This window comes from Alosa sapidissima, chromosome 9 (assembly GCF_018492685.1).
Source record: "Alosa sapidissima isolate fAloSap1 chromosome 9, fAloSap1.pri, whole genome shotgun sequence".
NCBI lineage: Eukaryota > Metazoa > Chordata > Actinopteri > Clupeiformes > Clupeidae > Alosa > Alosa sapidissima.
The window spans coordinates 1,051,331-1,071,330 of NC_055965.1; the positions used below are offsets into that span (position 1 = coordinate 1,051,331).

Here is a 20,000-nt window from a genome sequence, read left to right on the forward strand (position 1 = left end):
CTATCTACACCAAAATCTTCTGTTAGTGAGCCCATAACAAATTAGTGAGGGTCTCCAGCAGATGATGTGCAGCTTAGACTCCTAAAATACTGTACACAAAGGCTGGTCACTTGAGCAGAGGCCATTTCATGGACAACTTAAGGTGTGTGCATATGACTTTGGTATGATTTACTAAAACACACGTGAGTTAAAAAGTATGCTTTAAAAAATACTTGCATGCATGTCACCTCCCTGGCTACTAATTTTACTTTTAGTTTTAAAATAAAGTGTAAAACAAATTAGCTTAATATTGCCAAGTGATTGTATTTCTTCCAGAAAATACAATCACCAGGCTGCAGGCCTATCAAGGTAGTCTGTCTAATCTGTTATTCCTTAAATAGCCTACTTAATAGCTAAGGGTGTAGCCTTGGCACTGTTACAGCCTAAATGCAAATGAGAAATGAAAAACAATATTGCTTGAATTGTTGATATGATGAATGTCCCACAATGGGCCGTGTGTTCCTCAAGTCTAAATTATCACAACATTAGCCTCATGATATTCTGTTTATTAATTCTCATAAACATGCCCATGCTTAGGTAGCCACTTCATCATCTTAGCCTATGACACAAAGCTCGCGATGGGAGTGTTTGGCCCGTCTCGTGGACACACCCATCGCTAAGGTTTGCTCAGGCGCGACAACCTTGACATTCCCTCGCACTTTTGTCGGCAAGGGGATGACTCCCATAACGAACGTTTTGGATTAAGTATAACAACTTCTCTTCTTTTAAGACGACGGTCACAGGGAGCGCGCAGGTAAACTGTAGGCTATGTTATTGCTGCTGGCACGTTCAGCGCAGCCCTATAGCTGCTAGTCAGCTGCTGTTAGATCTTTCAAAATACACCCTCCCTACCTATGCAGCTGCAGCCGATGCTACTGTTTAGGGGGGAAATTACTAAAGACTAAATTACATGTGTAGGGGTCTGCAGAGAAAGTTAACTGGTCATGCCTAAACTAGGATAATTGATGTTCTAAGGTCATTCCGTGGACAGAAGAGCGTAAAGAACTCTGGTCTGATGTTTGAAACATGGAGAAACAACCGCTTGTAACGACGCTCAGCTTGTCCATGAGCCTTCTTTCTCTCATTTTACTGGTCACCGCTATTTTCACCGACCACTGGTATGAAACGGACACAAGGCGACACAAAGAGAACTGCGATCAGTATGGCACTGACTCCAACGATCAGAAAAACAGGGAGATGCCCATTTATCACCTGCCGTTGGTTGACAGCGGCAACCCCAGGCGCAACCTGGCTCTAATGAAACCTATTCACGTTGGGAGTCGAGAAGAGGAATTGCTCGAAAATTGGAGGGCGATTTTAGGGATGGGGATTCTGGAGACGGAGTGTGGGAGACCGCTGTTCTCCACCTTCTCTGGTCTGTGGCGCAAATGCTACTTTCAAGGCATTGACCGGGATATTGACAAACTAATATCAAAAGGTAAGATAAGAAATGTAGCCTTAACGGAGATAGGACTGATGAGTGCAATGTTCTCTGACTGTTGTCATTTGTCTGATTTGTGTTGTGTTCAACTGTAGGCTAAGTTGTCCGTTGCGTCAAAAGAGAGGGCTTTTTATTCGCCACTGTAAGCCGAATCGTTTCCTGAGAAAATCGATGAAAGCGCATCTTCCTTATAGGCCTATAGGCTATAGATCGGCTGATTCATCACGTTTCTATCCTTGTGCTTGGACAAGGCTATTTAATGCAAAATCACGCAAGTGTAGGCCTTATTCTCGCTATTGTAACTCAAAGTGTCAATACAACATATATCTAGCCTATAGTTTTATCACCTGACTCCAGCAGTGTTTACATTGGCATAGCTAACAATTACAAATGCCTAGGCTTATGATCATGTTTGAAGGGCCAATTAGTTGTATATAGATAAAACAGTATATTGCCATGCGAAACATTTAGAAGATTAATTTGACAGCTTGGACAAACAAATATAATTTAAGTCATTAATGAAAAGAGTGATGCAGGTGCATTTTTCAGCATACTGTAGCCAAGGCAAGGCACTTGACCTTCATCCTCCTGTTTTTCATTACTGCAGTAGGAGATTAAATGTGTAGTTTGGCCTATTGGCCTACTGTGCATGTGTACCCCTAGAAATGAAACCGGTGCAGTAGTGCTAGTGGTCACTGAGCAGGGTAGATAGATAGATAGATAGATAGATAGATAGATACTTTATTGATCCTCAAGGGGAAATTCAAGTAGACATACTTTCTTTAAGTGTAACCTTATATGTGTTTTGTAAGTTTGATATATTGCTGATAAACCTGTTTTCATCAGTGGTTCATTACAATCATGATACAATTTGTATGTGCAAATTGTTTCACTGTAAATATATGACACCTGCCCATGTAAAAGCCTCAAACAACAACACTTAAAGGATTGCACACAAGCTGTCTTGTTTTCGAGAAGATATAATACAAAGACTGCATTCACTTGGCCTGATTGCTGCAGTCCCCTGTGCAGGTCTGGCTCCGGCATAGAACAGGTCCACCACTGAAGCCAATTTCTTTTCTTTTTTTTTAATTCAGGCAGATAGTGACAGAAGGTCATGCAGAGGGGTGGCAGGAGTGATGCTGCAGCTATGAAAGTTATAAAGCATTCAGGCAGTATGATGTGCAGAGGCCTTCCACATTGATGGAGTTGTGTTGAGAGTGATAGCATATATGCTACACACATACATTGTGACACTGCTTATTGATAGACTGACAGTGGATGTGTTCGATAAATAAACAACAGGTAATTTGTGTCCTGCCACTTTACTGATTAAAAAAAAAAACTGTTAGAATGATTATAAAATCATGCTTCCTTCTTCACTTAACGTTAAATACTCTGGTAAGGTTAGGTCATTTGAGGCTCTTCACAATAACTGTAATGATTACATGAGCCTGCAATCTGTCTACCTAGGTATTGCAGATCGTTGCACTACTGTAAAGTATCACTTCTCCCAGCCCATCCGGCTCAGGAACATCCCCTTGAACCTCACCAGAACCATCCAACAGGACGAGTGGCACCTCCTGCGTAAGAGCTTTTGTTTCCTGACGGTGTTTACACTATGCATAGCACTCCAACTCAACGTCTGTGAGCTCACAGGCACACAACAAGTGTGCATTCTCTTCCCTGTCTTTACCTTTTTTTTGGAAAAATTCATTGTTTCATTTTTATGATATTCATTTTACAATTTTGCTGTGTTATTCTGGAATGATTTATAATGTAAATATTTAAACTTTTATGGCTTAATTGTTGTTTTCAACCTAAGGCATGATAAATGCGTATTTAGCATCATACAAGAGTCACTTTGGACTTCCTGTCCAAACATACAGAGCTCTGAGGCAATAGCTAGAGTAAATGTGCTACATATCTTTAATCTTCCTGCCTGTTGCCTAGTCACTGTGTGGGTGGTTGTCATGGATACAGTGTGTGTGTGTGTGTTTCATGAGCAGATCTGCGGCGAATCACAGCAGGATTCCTAGGGATGGCTGCTGCCGTACTGCTGTGCGGGAGCATCGTGGCAACGGTAGGATTCTTCTGGGAGGAGAGCCTAACCCAGCATGTCTCTGGCCTCCTCTTTCTCATGGCAGGTAAACTACTTGGATGTCCTCCACTAGCCAAACAGCCCATCTGGATGCATTGTACTTGTTTCCTATGATTTTAGTGCGCATCAGATTCAGCTTATCACTAGTCTCCTGGATTTTCTATTCTTCCTGTTGGCTGATGGGTTTCTATTAGCTGGTAATGGCCGTTTTGTTGCCTGGTAAAATGTATGAAAAACCGCCAAATTTATGTCATGATGTTTGGTAATAACAACACATAAGTACGATGTAGACCAGGGCATTTGGGTTGACAGAGAAACAGCCTGATCTATCTTTTTTCACCGAAAGGGAATGACCAAAGATTCTTGATTAATCTGCTCTACTTCAACCCTCTCTGGTTCCATCAGGCTTTAAGTAATACTTCCATAATTCTGGGTGGGATCTCTTTTATGTTCATGCCTTTATTTGCGTTTGGACTATTTGGTTATCTTCTTGGACTTTGGGACTAATATGGCACTGAGTTCTGGGGACAAATTAAAAGTTTGCTACTACCTTTTCAGTATTTTGTTGTTTTGTAAGTGTTGAGTTTCTAACCCGTGCCCAAGTCAGACATGATTCAGTTTTATTACATTGATATAGGGTAATTTACTTCACACTTCTTCATATGCACAGTACATTACGTACATTTTATCCTGAGGGACCCAGTGCAGTGACTATTGAACTGAACTGAATTGAGCGGGTTGTATTGAGAAAGAAAACCATGGGAGACATCATCTCATCGTTATGTGAAAAGATCTCATAATTATGATTCCGTTTCTGGATCTCATCAGGATTTCCTAATAATGTATTCAGTTTTGTTAAATGCAGGAGTCAAGTGACAAGGGGTACAAGCATCAGTGACCATAGCAGTAGGCCATGAAACCCGAACAGGGCTATTTCTGTGAGCTTAACACAAAGCTGAATGGTTTTGTAAATAACCAGCAGCCACTTTCTCTAGACCTTTAGGTGCAAAAGAGAGGTTGGAGAATGGCCTGTTTTTGGACATGTCTGGATGGCTTCTTCAAGTGATGTTAATGATAGCTGTTTAAAGAGCAGGTAGAAAATGATCAAAGTGCAGGGAGTGGCTCATGATATGGGTGGTGATGTGATGAATGACATTGTAAATTGAGAAAGGGTCAAAGGCAGATCATTTTTTTTATTTTTACTCTGACTTTTGGAGAACATCAGAGAACCTGGAAGATTACAGACACCTGGTCAGCTTTTACTGAACAGTTTAAAAAAAAAAGTTTTTGGAGCTCTTATTTCTATGTTGGGATTTGTTGATATCCTGTACAGACCTTCCAAGAATATTGAGGCTTTGATCTTTACAGTATGTTTTCACTTTATCATTTCAGGAATTTTCTGCACCATATCGCTGTGCACATACGCAGCAAGCGTGTCCTACGAACTTGCCCGAAACCCACCGTTTATCTACGGTCTACCCAGTGATGTAGACCATGGCTACAGTTGGTCAATCTTCTGTGCTTGGATCAGCCTGGGTCTTAGTGTTGCCTCTGGGTGCCTCTGCACAACATATCCCTTCCTGAGCCGCAGTAAGGCCCTTCAGTCCAAAACTGCTCGGGAATCTTCAGTATGAACAGCTGCCGGTACACTTGAGGAACCATTCCAGCTCAGGTTCTGCTGAGCAGTGAAGATGGAACTTTGGAATACCCACAGCAACAGTTTGTTTCAATCTCTGAAATTTCATAGAAAATGTAAATTGTTTCCTGTAAGAGACTGGTATCCCAGCCTTGGCAAAGTCTTGGCAGGCACAAGTCCATTACATAGGCTAGTATTGCTACACATTAAGGTGATAATGCAGTGCGCCAGTGTTGCAAAATGTCATCTAAGGCCTATTACAGTAATCCATGTATGCCAACACAAAGTCCTTCTAAGCACACGCATACTGTATACACACGCATTGACTTTAATTCTAAATCATGTTTATGTAAAAAGTAAACAGTACCAATCACACAAACATTATGAGTAGGAATACTATTTATGGGACTTTTCATATGAAGCCAGGTGTTGTGGCTGAATATTAAATGGTCTTTACATATTTTGTCATGTGACACACAACAGAACTAATGTGGAACAGGTTTTGATATCAAGTGTTATAATTTATTGTATGCGGCAAAGTGGATTTTGTTTATGTGTTAGTATTCAGGACTTTAGTTCCATTGATTACCAAGGTCAAAAACCTTTTTCCTTGTTGAATATTAATCAGACACTCAAGGTTTGGCCTACGTGACAGCTGGAAAAGATGTATATGTAAGCTGTGTACTGTATGTATAGCATTGACTATCAATTGTTTTTATTGTTGAACAAGATCAAATGCTGCAAGACATTATTGGTGACGTGGACACATCTGGTAGATAACAAACAAAAGAATGTGATGGAAAAAAGGGTTATGGTTAAGTTCTTAAAAATAGCCATCCCAGCCCAAATGAAATGTATGTTGCAGTTTAAAACTAGAAAAGGAAACAAAGCAAAAGAACAGAGAACTGAACTGTCTGAGAACTGTGAGTGACAGCTGTTGCTCAGGGCAACGCTGTTTAATGATGTTTATTGATCAATTGAACCTTCATTGTGGACACTTCAGCCTTTACTTAAATGTTGATCTAATCACAAAGACACTTCTCATTACTTCTGAGCTCATAGACAAAATAAAAGTATTTGAACTGTAAATATAATTAATTCAGTATCACAGTTTTCTAAATTCACACATATTGTCCTACTGGCTAGTTTGTCTAATGCACAAAATACAAAATCACATGGGTGTTGTTGCAATACAGACATTTTACCAAGCACTTTTCCTCCATTGTATTAACTAGACAAAATGTCAACCAAAGGCTGAACAAATCTGCTATTCATGTCCTTTGCATAGCACAGGAATGGAAAAAAGCAAAGGAATAAGTGAATCTCATGCTGTGAATTTATTATGGTAAGTCAAGCAAAAATGGTTCCTTAAAGCTTTGTGTTCCTTAAACCTAGATGTTAGCTCTGTGAAGTGAGGCTCATGCAATGCAACTTTGAGTTTGCAACAAGCTGCTCATTTAATGAGCAGACAGTCTGTCAAATACAGGAAAGGGCAACTCTAACCGGTCTCAGCCAAAATAATTGAATTTCTTGACCAGATTATTTAAATATTTTGCACCCAACATACTTAATGACCTGGTTTCATGGATTACGCATATAGTCCTGGACTAAAAGCATTTTTGAATGGGTATCTCCATTGAAGTTACAGTAGGCTATCTCTAAGTCCAGCAGGCTTGTGCAAAATTTCAGAATTTAATTGAAACCGGCTTTTAAATTTCAATTCAATTCTTGAATTTCACTTGCATTTCAATTGCGGTAGCAAACAGGAAGCAGGATTGTAATTCGAATTTTGCACAACCCTGAAGTCCAGGTGAATGTATGGGAAACCACCACATATGCAAACACATATCAGTTGTTGAAACACAAATGTCATTGTTATTTGGAAAATGTATATTCATTTTGAATTTGATGGCAGCAACACATCTCAAAAAAGTTGGGACAGCTTCACTGCTACAACTCTTCTTTTGTCAATGGAAGAGACCAGTTACTGGAGTTTTGAGAATAAATTGTTATCTCGTTCTTGCCCAATATATTACTTCAACTGTTAGACAGTCTTCACAACTGTGTTTTGCGTTCCATGATGCACCCAATGTGACAGATCTTGACTGTCGGCAGGCCATGTTAGCACCTGGACTCTTATGGAGCCATATTGTTGTGATATGTGCAGGATGCAGGTTGGCAGTGTTTGTTGAAAAAGATGTTGTCTGGAACTGTACGCTAACAATAAGTTGGATGGTCCCTCTCCTCTTTACCCCAGAAGACGCGGAGTCCATGATTTGCATAAAATTACACATTTTTCCTGGTCTAACCACAGCACAGTATGCCACTTTGCTTCAGTCCATCTTAAATGAGCTTGGACCCAGATAAGATGGTGGCATTTCTGAAACATGTCTATGGTTTCTTCTTTGCATAGTTTTTAAGCAGCGTTTGTGGATGGACCATCAAACTGCATTGGTAGACAGTGGTTACTGGATGGTTTCCTGAGCCTATACAATGATTTTCTGTACAGAAGCAGGTCTGTTTTTAATGTAGTGCAATCTGAGGACCCAAAGATCACAGTCATCCAATACTGATTTTCAGCACCATCCCTTGTTTACAAAGATTTCCCTAGATTCTCTATATATTTTAATGGCATTACGTATTGTGATACATATTTCATCACAAATTCATGTTGAGGAACATTATTCTTACATGTTGTATTATTTGCCCACACTTTTGTTCACTTTTGAGATGCTCTTTTTCTATCCAATTATGGTGCCAGTTAACCTATTACAGTAGGTGTGAAAATGTCCTCCTTGTTTTCTTTAGCATTAAACAACTTTTCCAGCCTTTTGTTGCCCCATCCCAACTTTTTTGATGTATGTTACTGGAATCAAATTCAAAATGAGTATCATTTTGTCAGTTCAGATTTGCCAATTTCAACATTTGATTGGTCTATGTCCTTTTTGCAACTAAATATGGACTTATACAATTGGCAGATTATCACATTATCAAGTGTCCCAACTTGTATAAGGGGTCATTTGTAATAATTACCACCAGTGTTGTTGGTTAACATTTCCACATCCAATATTAATCTCCATTGACAGAATAATTTTAAGTGAAAACATGTTCCCTTTGAAAAGTGAAACAATCAATTTTGGACTGTTCTTTTGGCAATACATTTGATAGGAAATCTGGTATTAAACATGTTCATTAAAGGGAGCCCATATAATGGTTATCAAAATAAACATGTTTTGTTACATTCTGTTCCTATTCATGATGTTAAAGATGCCCCCAAGTGTAGCACTGTAGCTGCCTGGCTGCTCTAGGTATTGGCTGCAGCAACTCAAGGTAGCACTTTTTTTTTTCTTTTTTTTCTGTACTGACAGTCCTCAGTGACCTCAAAAACAGATCTGTGTGAAAAAAACGCCGGAGTTCTCCTTTAAGTCCTTTAGTAATGTGCCTTGCCCTATTACAAGATCCCTTTTCTACATGTATTGCACCCTATGCACTGTATGTAGCAAAAATTGACTTACATCTCACCATGTCAACTATTTTAAAGGTTCACAAACTTTATTGTTGAGAGTGATTTTCTTTAAGGCCTTGCGTGGCTATGTAAAACAGCCAAACGTGCAAAAACCAAAACAAAGGAAATTTATTTTAAATGGATATCCATCCAAGTAAGTTACCAGAGCCATGAAAGCCTTCTTCAATCTAAATCATATCTTCATAGAAAACCCCTTTGAACCTCTGTGAAAGCATGTCAAAAATACATGTAATTAATTTCAATATTTTATTCCTACCAAAAGAAGAGGCAACAATTACACTCACTTAATTAGATAGCCTTAATTTTTTTTTAAAGTATATTTTTTGGGGTGCCTTTTATGCATTCCTCTGCTTTTAAAACATCGGGGGCCCTAATATGCATGAAAACGAAAAGTCTAATTGAATGTTATTGTTGACCATCACCCATGATATTGCCAGGTAAACCATGTTACAATATGCACAGGTATTTATGAGATGTTTTATTGTTGCTAAAGAGTGCAATAATGCAAGCTAGAATACTCAGAATAGAATACATTGCAATCTATATTCTAATAGGCACAAAAACTCTGCAGTCAGGTGTGTTAAACTGGAAATTAACATAGGAAAAGGTGACTGCTTGCTTTATTTTATCAACATGTCAACCATTTCTATGCAAATCAAATAATGAAAACATACAAGAAGCTTTCATTACATTGTAAGAATAGAATACTGGCATTGCTCTGTTTTTTGTTTGTTTTTTACAGACATTTTCATGAACACTGCTAGGCTAAACACATTGTTTTATCAATTTCTACTGAATAACAGACTTAACAGAGTATGCTTATGACATTAACATGTTAAAGGAGAATTCCGGTGTGATATTGACCTAAAGTGTATTGAAACATGATACCGAGTGTGAACGTATGTCTCATAGCCCATCTCGGCTTGTCCCCTGCACTCCAAAATCTGGCGCTAGTTAGCCGATGCTACCAACAGCTTTTTCAATAGTGGTGCTTCGGCATCGGGCTAGCCATGCAAATAAATCACTGTTTTACACCCATTTACGAGGCTCAATGTATCTCCACACTTCATTGGTAGACTTCCGAGGGCCCTGACATTTAAAACGAGACATTGAGAACTTTGAAAAAGCACTGGTAGTTTACTTACAAGACGATTTATACAAACAGTATCTTCACGAAGTTTAGCGTTTGCAGCCATCTTGAATTTAGTCACGATAAGTCGAGCAACGAGTAAGAATGAACAGGTATGATAAGGGATCAGATTCCAAAAATAATTCAGTGGAAATGCATGGATTCCAGTTGCTGCTACTGGAAGAAACTGGAATCCATGCATTTCCACTGAATTATTTTAAGCACCACTATTGAAAAAGCTGTTGGTAGCATCGGCTAACTAGCGCCAGATTTTGGAGTGCAGGGGACAAGCCGAGATGAGCTATGAGACATACGTTCACACTCGGTATCATGTTTCAATACACTTTAGGTCAATATCACACCGGAATTCTCCTTTAAGTATTTATGTTGAGATGGCTATGTTTATCATTGGTGCGATACCCTTTGCTGAAAGGTAGTTTTGCCTGGAGAAAATATTTCAAGCGCCATATCCAAAGGCTTCTACTTTCAGATATTCATTACATTGAACTGATAATAAAAAGCAAAACTGCCCAGCCTTTACAAAAACAGGCCTACGTAAATAATGGATAGAAGGACTAAGTACAGCACCCGCCACATCTACTGGCACCCCTGGTTAAGTTGAGTAAAAAGAGGAATGAAAAATCATCTTTTGGTGCTTTATAGTTTCACAATGAAAACACAGAGGAATAATCCAACCTTCACGAGACGCAAATTTATTCTGAGAAAAAACAAAGCATCATAAATATTTTTGACAAAACACATGAGAGTAACAATTACTGGCCCTCTTTGACAATATTATAAATGAAATGTAAATTAATATTTCTTTAATTTAAATGCAACTTCTTCACTGCCAAAAATAAAATATGTCTGTGTTTTTAATCTTATATTAAGATCAAAAAATCTATTTGCTATTGTTTTTATTGTGAAAAGACTTACCCAGCACTCTCTCAAAAGATAATTTTTACTTAATTTAATATGAGTTTGTCTCATTAAGACAAATCTGCTCAATGTACTGGCTGCCAAATTTGCTTGTTATATCTTAAAATAGGTCAAACTCATATTAAATTAAATCAAATGTTTTTACGAGACAGCACTAAGCAAGTGTCTTTATACTGAAAACAATATCAACTAGATTTTCATCTTAATGTAAGATTAATAACACTTTATTAGATTTTATTAGATAAGCAGTTTTTGCATTGTTTCAGTTAATAAAAATGTGTATAAACTTTCAAGCATTCCATGACTTCCTGTTTCATTAAGGTAAAAAATAAAGTGACACAGATGTCATTCTTTAACATGAGAAAGACAAGAGAATACACAATTCAAATTTGTTTGGGATAATGTGTTGACCTCTATAAGTAAGGGAATGGCTAAAACAAATATTTGCCTGAAAATGCCCTATTTACCATTGAAACAATAATTAATAGATTCCAATAAACAAGAAATGTGACAAATTTGCCTGGATAAGGACCCATGTTGCGAAAGAGTTGCGGACAAAAATACCACCTTAGGGTCACAGAGTCAACAAAAAAAACTTGTGAGATTCATATTACCAGATTATTCAAAATACGTGACAGGGGAAAAAAGGCCCCTCGCCATTTAATTAAATGTAAAAGGTTGGAGTTCCAGAGTACTATTGTGACTTGGAATCACCTGCAATGGTGTTCTGTAGTGAGATTAAATTAAAATTGTACTTTTTGGCAACAAACACTCATGGTAGGCTAGGCATATATAGAAGGCTCACTATACTGAAAAGAACCCCATGGCTACTGATAATGTATGATATAGGAGGTCATAAGAGAAGATTAAGACCTGTTGTATTGGCAAAGGGAGGCTTTAACATCCATTAAATACAAGGGTGCCAATAATTGTGGCACATGTGTTTTTGTTAAAAATATTTATTTTGTTTATGATGCATCATCTTCATTTTGAGTTTAAGATTAATTGCCAATAGATGATTGGACCACCTAGTGAATAGAATGGACTATCCACTGGGTGGTTTTTGCTTTTCACCTCTCAGTGAGTTCGCTACCTTAGAATAATAAGGTTCTATCTGACATTTTTGTCAAAATGGAGTTATTTACATATTTATATTCTTTGAAAGTTTCTTAAGTTCAGATGAGGTGTTTCTTAAAGTTGTGTACATATTTGGACTTTATATCAAAAATAACTTGTTCCATTTACCATGTAACTCTATGGAATTCTAAAACTTTGAAACTCAATATCTCAGAACTACTCAAAAGATAGAACCTTATTATTCTAAGGTAGCGAGTTCATTCAGAGACTTTATAATGAGACACAGCGCTCAAAGAATCCTCCATAGAAATGTATGGGGTAGTAATGCCAATATGGCAGTTATCTACACATCCCGGCCTTTCCTGTAATGTAACCAACCGCATTGTTGGAAACGGCATGATTGACGTCATCTATAAAATAGCTGCCCAAAATAACTGCCCTAGGGCTATATCATACAGTTGGCGCAACCTGCCGCCAAGCACGATGCAAAGCTTGTTCTTATCTTATCCTAATTCAGAGATTAATTTTTTGCAATGCACACCAGTTCAATTAAACATTGCGTCCATGTGCGTGTCGATTAAAAACATAGGTGTGGTCAGGCGCATAATCCAAAAATCGTTATCTTACATCCACTGAAAGTCAATACGCCACTAACCAAGAAAAATCTGGTCTATAGCAAAAAGCACATAATAAAGCACAATGGTAAAGATGTCCTGTCACGAGATGTAAGCAACCCTTAGCCGACAAAACGAGTCCCAGGCAGGCAATGACTCATTTTCAGGATGAATATCCTTAAGATTTTTATTCAGTCATTGGAACATTACTGGGGCAAGTTGTGCTTTTTTCAGGCTATTTTTTTCAATTGTAACCCCTTGTCAGTAAATTGTGTAAGTAAAAAACTGAGTGTACTGCAGAACTGTTTTGTCATTGTCACGTGAACTTAGTTTCAGTTCAGTTTGCCCATAAGTTAAAATAATAATTGAGTGTAGATGCATGTAGGATATACTCTGCTAGTCACACACTAGCAAGTATTAGTGGAATCGTGCAAGCAGATTCCTTCAGACGCGCTGACTGTCAAAATACCGACCTTGATGTTGCACTGCTTGCTTACTCTCATTGTCACTCTCATTGGTTTAAACTAAGGATTACGCCTAAAACACACCCATGACTGATTAAGAAACATAAGAACAACCCTTTTGAACAATGCGCTTGGCCTCTGATCACAAAGTCATGCTGTTAAATTAGCAAATGTGGACCGGACATGCCTTAAATGTCTTTAAACATTATGGGCCCTATCGTGCACCCGGCGCAAGGTAGCGCAAAGCACGACGCAAGGCTTATTCTTATCTTATACTCAATAAAGTCAGGAAATCGCCATGCGCTGCACTTTTATTAAACCTTGCGCCCAGGGGTGTGGCAATTAACGACATAAGGTGTGGTCTGGCACATGATCCAAAAATCGCTATCTTACACCCTCTAAAAATCATTACACTACTGACTAGAGATGCACCGATTGCAATTTTCTGGGCCGATACCGATTTCCGATTTTTCATAGAGTTTGACCTGCCGATACCGATTTTAGCCGATTCCAATTTCATTTCTTCTAACCATTTTACAGCACACACAAAAATAGTTATTTTCTATCTTTTCTTTGATAGAACATGTTAATATAGACGTGTAATCAACTTATCAATGATGAAATGGCTGTTAAAAAAAAATGGAACCGGTGAGCATTCATTTTCAAGTCTAACTTCAGATGCAGTATCAAATTATGGATTAAGTTAAGTTATGGAACACCCATTTTATGCTTCTCACATCCAATATCCAACTAAAGATTTAAGAACAATTTTCATGATACTGCATCATACTACCATGTAACATATTTTCATATGCATTGATGAATTTATGAGAGGGCGCGGGAAAAGTGGTAGCAGCCTAGGCTATCACGCAAACACAGGGGAGAAGTGCTAATAGCGATTAGGTGCTCCACCATATGAAAACAGTGCACGTCTGTTTTGCGGTGAAAAAATTAAATCCAAATTCCGGTTAAATGCATCAATTAGGCTATAGAAACTTACAGAGACGACTGATTCAGTATTCAGAGCATCAGTTTTCTTCATTGTAGGCTACTATGTCAAAAGCAACTTTAACGTTTGTTTGCCTTTCTAATAGGCTATCCTTTGTTCACTTTCACGACATCCACTTCTCAATCTGCTAGACTAGGGTATTTTAAGGCATAGCCCTAGTGTACGTGCAAATAGTTAGAGTATTTTTTTTTTCAGTGGAGTAGAACTACTAGGGCTACTGTATGTCGCTGCTTGTTGACATCTTATTATGTAGCCTAGCCTATGATCGCTAAACTTTGATTATTTTTAATGTCGCAGTCGTTTATCTCCGTTCAGCAGTCTTGTGGTTCAGCTGTGGGCACGCAATTAGCGGCAGGGACGGGCGGTGATGAGCGATGTTTACGTAGCCTAATGAAGTGACAGCTTAGTAAATTCCATGCAGTAGGTCAATGGTAAAGCACAGCGTTTGCTGCATAGAAAAACTCAGTAGCCTATTAGCGCTTTCTTTGTAGCCCTACATCCAGCTCTGAGTGTTGGCCTGGTTGCTAGCTTCTTCAAACTTTGTAAACTCAGCTGGGTGTTGTTACATTTGCGGCGCACGAGTGTATTTGACCGGCATAAAATCGGCATGTCTCATACTGACCGGCCGGTCGCCGGTCATGGCCGATCACGTGAAAATCGGCCGATTCCGGTCACCAGCCGATCTATCGGTGCATCTCTACTACTGACCAAGAAAAACCTGGTGGCGAAAGGCACATAAAGCACAGCTGAAGACACACTGTCACGAGATGTAAGCAGTAACTCCTCTGCAGGATAAATATAATATCTATATTTTTATTCAGTCATTCGAATATTATTGGGGTAAGTGTTGCTTTTTCAGGCTACATTTTCGATGGTAACCCGTTGTCAGTCAATAATAGGGTTGGGCACCGAAACACGGTTCTAATATGGGTGCCAACACAAACGGTAGAAACGGCTCCTACACACAGCTGCATGTTTGCGTTGCTGAATCCCATTCACTTGCTCCCATTGAGAAGTTCAGCTGTTGCTGCACCGACAGACAGCACCGGCCAATCAAGCCAATCTATGGACGGCACCAACCAATCACATTACGTTTTAATTCAAGTCATTTGCATAGCTACCGTAGGGAACACCCACTGGCATGCATTGACGGAACGCAACTGTGTGTAGGAGCCGTAACTGCATCGAATAACAACGTGGATTTCGGTGCCTCATTTCTATGAAACAACATCAACAGTAGGCGAGCCTATACGTTACACAATATCCTTGCTAATGCGCTAACTGACATTTATTTGAAATGTTCAGCAAAGTTTTAAGGTGAAAACTTCACGGTGTGTTAAACAACATAATGGCATGATATTAATCTTTCATGTGCATGAGGCCCATAGGCTATAGCATCACAATGAATATGAAGATCATGTTAAAAGTTAGCTGGCAAAAACATAAATATGTAGGTTACATACCTGATGTCACTGAGCTGTCAAAGAGGCTACAAAACCATCTCCTTAGTTATTGCTAATTAAACTCAGCTGACTGGTGTTAGCGCATAGCCATAGTTGCTGTTAAAATGCCTACTAGGCTAGCGCTGGGAATCTAAACACTTCAACACCGACATGTAGCCTAACATGTTCAAAACTACTGCGTGTTATGGGTTGTTATGACTTTGTAGAATGTAAATGAAGAGGCTGTGTAATAGTATTTTATAACTTTACTAAAGTCATCGTGAACAATGCGTACAGCATCACATGTACTCGAACTTCACTTCTTCTCTACCCTCTTACACCCATTACCCACAGTATCAGATTCATAGTAGTCTGACCCCTAGTGGCACAGAATGCAACATATTCCCCTCTTACTTAAGAATAATACGTACTGAACTTATTCAGGCTCTCTCAAAACAACAAACCAGACGTTGAACTCACACACAAGCCTATAAATGACCTTTTTGTAGTTTAGCAACGTATACTGTTTTAAACTGAAGTACACATCAGCAACATTCATTTCTAAATTAGTCATTCTTAATCATTAACTGAACAGACTAATCATTTCACATAGCCTAGTCCTGTAGCCAACGTGGCGGTTGTCTCACGCGAGCTGGAACCTCTATGTCCGGAACACGATGTATATCGTGAGGAACATCTGGCTGAAGAACTGTAGGCAGGTCTTCAGTAGGCAAGTCAATTACAGGAAGGTCTGAATTAGCCGGCCTTGCAGGGGTATTGGACAAAGTTAAGTGAGAAGCGTGCCACTTCTTCCCATCCTGTAACAGATAAGTGGCAGGACCGACTTTCCGTTGGATCTGCATTGGGTCTGTGAACCTTGGGTGCGCTTTTGGCACATGTGTCGGTTTCCGAACGCGCACGCTATCTCCCTCTCTGAATGTAGGAGTGCGCGCACCTCGTCTGAAGTCGGTGTAGGTTTTCATTTTACTCTGCTGAGCTGACACTCTCTGTGACAGGGCCGCATTATCCTTAGAGGAGGACACTAGTGGCAGAATATTTAGGCGAGTACGCATCTTTCTCCCTATGAGTAATTCAAAAGGAGAAATCCCAGTAGTTGAATGGGAAGTAGAGCGATACACCTGAAGGAATTCATTGACAGTGTTTTTCCAGGGTTTCCTCTCTAGGATGGCAGATTGAATGCAGCTTTTAAGCACACGGTGGAAACGCTCAATAGCGCCATTTGCAGCAGGGTGATATACCGATGTGCGTATGTGCTGTATGTCTCTGGATTTCATAAATGTAGCGAATTCTGCAGACGTGAATTGGCTTCCGTTATCTGTCACTATGCTACTGGGGTTTCCAAATCTGCTGAAGACTGATGTGAGGAATGTTATCACATTGTCAGACGTAACAGTGGCAGTAAAAGACACTTCTGGCCATTTGCTGTGATAGTCGGTTAATGTGATAGCATATTTGCAGTTCCATGGAGCGACTTCAAACGGCCCGACTATATCAATAGCCAACTTCTCCCATGGCTGAGATGGAAACGGTACCGGCTGTAGTGGGGCAGCGGCAGGGGTAGCGGTCTTGTCGCATGACTGGCATAACTGGCATCCCTTGATTTGTTGCGTGACTTGATCATCCATGCCTGGCCACCAATATAGGTCACGGAGTCTCTGTTTCGTCCTAACTATTCCTTGATGGCCCTCGTGCGCCAAAGTGACCAGTGTGTTACGCAGAGAGAGTGGAGCAACAAGGCGAGTGCCTCTGAACACATAGTCATTTTGCACACTGAATTCATCTCGCAAGCGAAAATAGGGGCGGACAGTGCCAGGGAGTATCGCGGAAGAGCGAGGCCAGCCTTTAGCAATCTGTAATCGTAGGGCAGTAAGTTCTGGGCAGGAAGCAGATGCAGATGAAAATTCATTGGGTGATACAGCATGCATAGCAGTAGACAACATTGCAACGAACTCTGGCTCAGTGTCCACGCAACCATCAGCAACGGCAGGGAGCGGCAAGCGTGACAAGCAGTCTGCAGTGTTGTTCTGAGAACCAGGCCTGTATACCACATCATAGGTAAAACATAGTAGACGCGCAGCCCAGCGCGTGATTCTCATGCCTGCGCGATCAGTCCCTTTTGAAGTGAGCAGCGTAGTTAATGCCTGATGATCTGTGCGCAATGTGAATTTACGTCCCCACAAGTATGTTCTCCACTTTTCCACGGCCCATACGCATCCGAGAGCCTCCTTTTCAATAGTGGAATACTTGCGTTCAGCAGACGACAATGTTCTCGAGGCAAAGGCAACAACGCATTCTGTATGGCCGTGCATTTGGGTCAGGACCGCACCTAATCCATAGTTGGACGCATCAGTTGAAACGATCGTAGGCAGGTCAGGATCAAATAAAGCCAGAGCTGGACTGTCTACCAGCAGCGTTTTGACAGCCTCGAAACTGCACTGAGCCTCCTCTGTCCACTTAAACTCTGCATCTTGACGGATGCAAGCGCGCAGGGGTTCGACGACTGTGTCGTGTTTTTCGTGTTTTTCCCCAAAGGATTATGTCGTCTAAATAATGGGCTACATTAGGCAAACCCCCCAGCACTGTAGCCAGCATTTTTTGGAATGCTGATGGGGCTGAGGCTAACCCATATGGGACTCGGCAAAATCTGAACAGCCCATCGTGTGTAATAAACGCGGTCAGGTCACGACTCTCTTCGTGTAAAGGCAATTGAAAGTATGCTGCTTCCAAGTCAATGGTAGAAAAGACAGTAGCGCCTTTGAGCAGTGACAGCAACTCGTCAATATGTGGAAGGGGGTAACTATCAGTAACAACAGCCTTATTCGGCTCTCGCAAATCCACGCACATTCTAATGCCTCCTGACTTTTTTTGAATGACCACGATTGGGGAAACCCACGGTGAAGCGTCGATTCTCTCTATTATTCCTTCTTTGAGAAGTCTGTCGATTTCTTTACTCACTGAATCTCGCACTGACAGCGGCAAGCGACGCAGCTTCTAAATGAAGAGGCTGTGTAATAGTATTTTATAACTTTACTAAAGTCATCGTGAACAATGCGTACAGCATCACATGTACTCGAACTTCACTTCTTCTCTACCCTCTTACACCCATTACCCACAGTATCAGATTCATAGTAGTCTGACCCCTAGTGGCACAGAATACAACATGGGTTAAGACATGAAATTTCTTGAAGCATTTGGGAACACACTGAATTAACTGGAAAGTAGAGACCCTGTTAGATTAGCTTGCTTGCAAATGCCATTGTCCATGACCTAGCAGTTTTATGGCAAGCGGTTTTAACATACCTTATGGCAAACCGCCTACACTGGGTAAACTTGAAAGCAGAGCTACCATTGTGTGTGATTCATAGGAGCAATGAGATATTGATAGTAAATTGAATATAACAGTTCAATTTCATGTTCAAATTTGTCTAATCAATAAAAAAAAAAAACATTTCATGCTTTAGACCATTTTAATTTAAAGCAACACCAAAGAACTTTTCCTCTGTCGCACGCACTATTTATATATAGTATATAAGTATAAGTATATATACTTTTTTGATCCCGTGAGGGAAATTTGGTCTCTGCATTTAACCCAATTGGTGAATTAATGAAACACAAACAGCACACAGTGAACACACAGTGAGGTGAAGCACACACTAATCCCGGTGCAGTGAGCTGCCTGCTACAATGACGGCGCTCGGGGAGCAGTGAGGGGTTAGGTGCTTTGCTCAAGGGCACTTCAGCCGCGGCCCACTGGTCGGGGCTCGAACCGGCAACCCTCCGGTTACAAGTCCAGAGTGCTAACCAGTGGGCCACGGCTGCCCCCAATTTGTTTGTTATTTGTTTATCCAGCACCGGCTTTGCAAATAACAATATCCACAGACAAGGTAGAATATGTTGCATGATTTTATGAAAGTACGATCATCAGATGCAAGTCAAATTTGTAGTTTCTCATGTCTCATTCCATCGAACTACAGATCCGCTACCCGATCCGGCAAACTTTATAGTACAGTTATAGCTGATAGAGGGCCGCGAAGTGAATGCAGAAAGTGCCGTTCACCATGTTACGAGTTGATGAACCACTGAAACGATTTTGGAAACATTATTTTAAGGTACAAAAAACTCTTTGGTGTTGCTTTAAAACATTTTAAAAACAAAGTACCGGTTCAGGCACCATTTCGGCACCGGCACCGTTTTAAAAGTATCGATTTAGCACCGGTATCGGATAAAACCCAAACGACAGTCAAACCCAACCCTAGTCAATAATGAAAGTAATTAACTGTGTAGAACTGTTTTGTCATTGACTATGAGACCACAGTGAAGTAAGCTTTCACTCACACTCACAAACAGGTTTTAGTAAAGCAAGGTTTAGTGGAATCCCTGTTCCATACAGTCTTGTGTACAAGCAGATTCCTTCAAATGCGCTGCTGACTATCAAAATAAATATATTTTTAAATCTCTTTCATGAGTTATGAATTGTAAGACGTAATACATAAAGGTGAATAGAAAACACAGTCTCTTGAGCAGAGTCCCACCCATCCAGACCATGTGATGAGTAGTTTAAT

General features: G+C 40.1%; 1 protein-coding gene across 2 annotated transcripts; it reads left to right on the forward strand.

The window, feature by feature from the left end:
* The first annotated feature begins 655 nt into the window (after nucleotides 1-655).
* On the forward strand, nucleotides 656-5,718 carry tmem178 (transmembrane protein 178). 2 transcript variants are annotated; one of them, XM_042105621.1, is made up of 4 exons: nucleotides 656-1,477; nucleotides 2,954-3,067; nucleotides 3,490-3,627; nucleotides 4,974-5,718. In XM_042105621.1, exons 1-4 carry the CDS (start codon nucleotides 1,066-1,068, stop codon nucleotides 5,213-5,215), a joined length of 906 nt encoding a protein of 301 aa, XP_041961555.1. In that variant the 5' UTR covers nucleotides 656-1,065; the 3' UTR covers nucleotides 5,216-5,718. The 2 variants fall into 2 exon arrangements, with proteins under 2 accessions (XP_041961555.1, XP_041961556.1); XM_042105622.1 differs by lacking the exon at nucleotides 656-1,477 and adding an exon at nucleotides 2,362-2,785.
* Nucleotides 5,719-20,000: the final 14,282 nt, after the last annotated feature.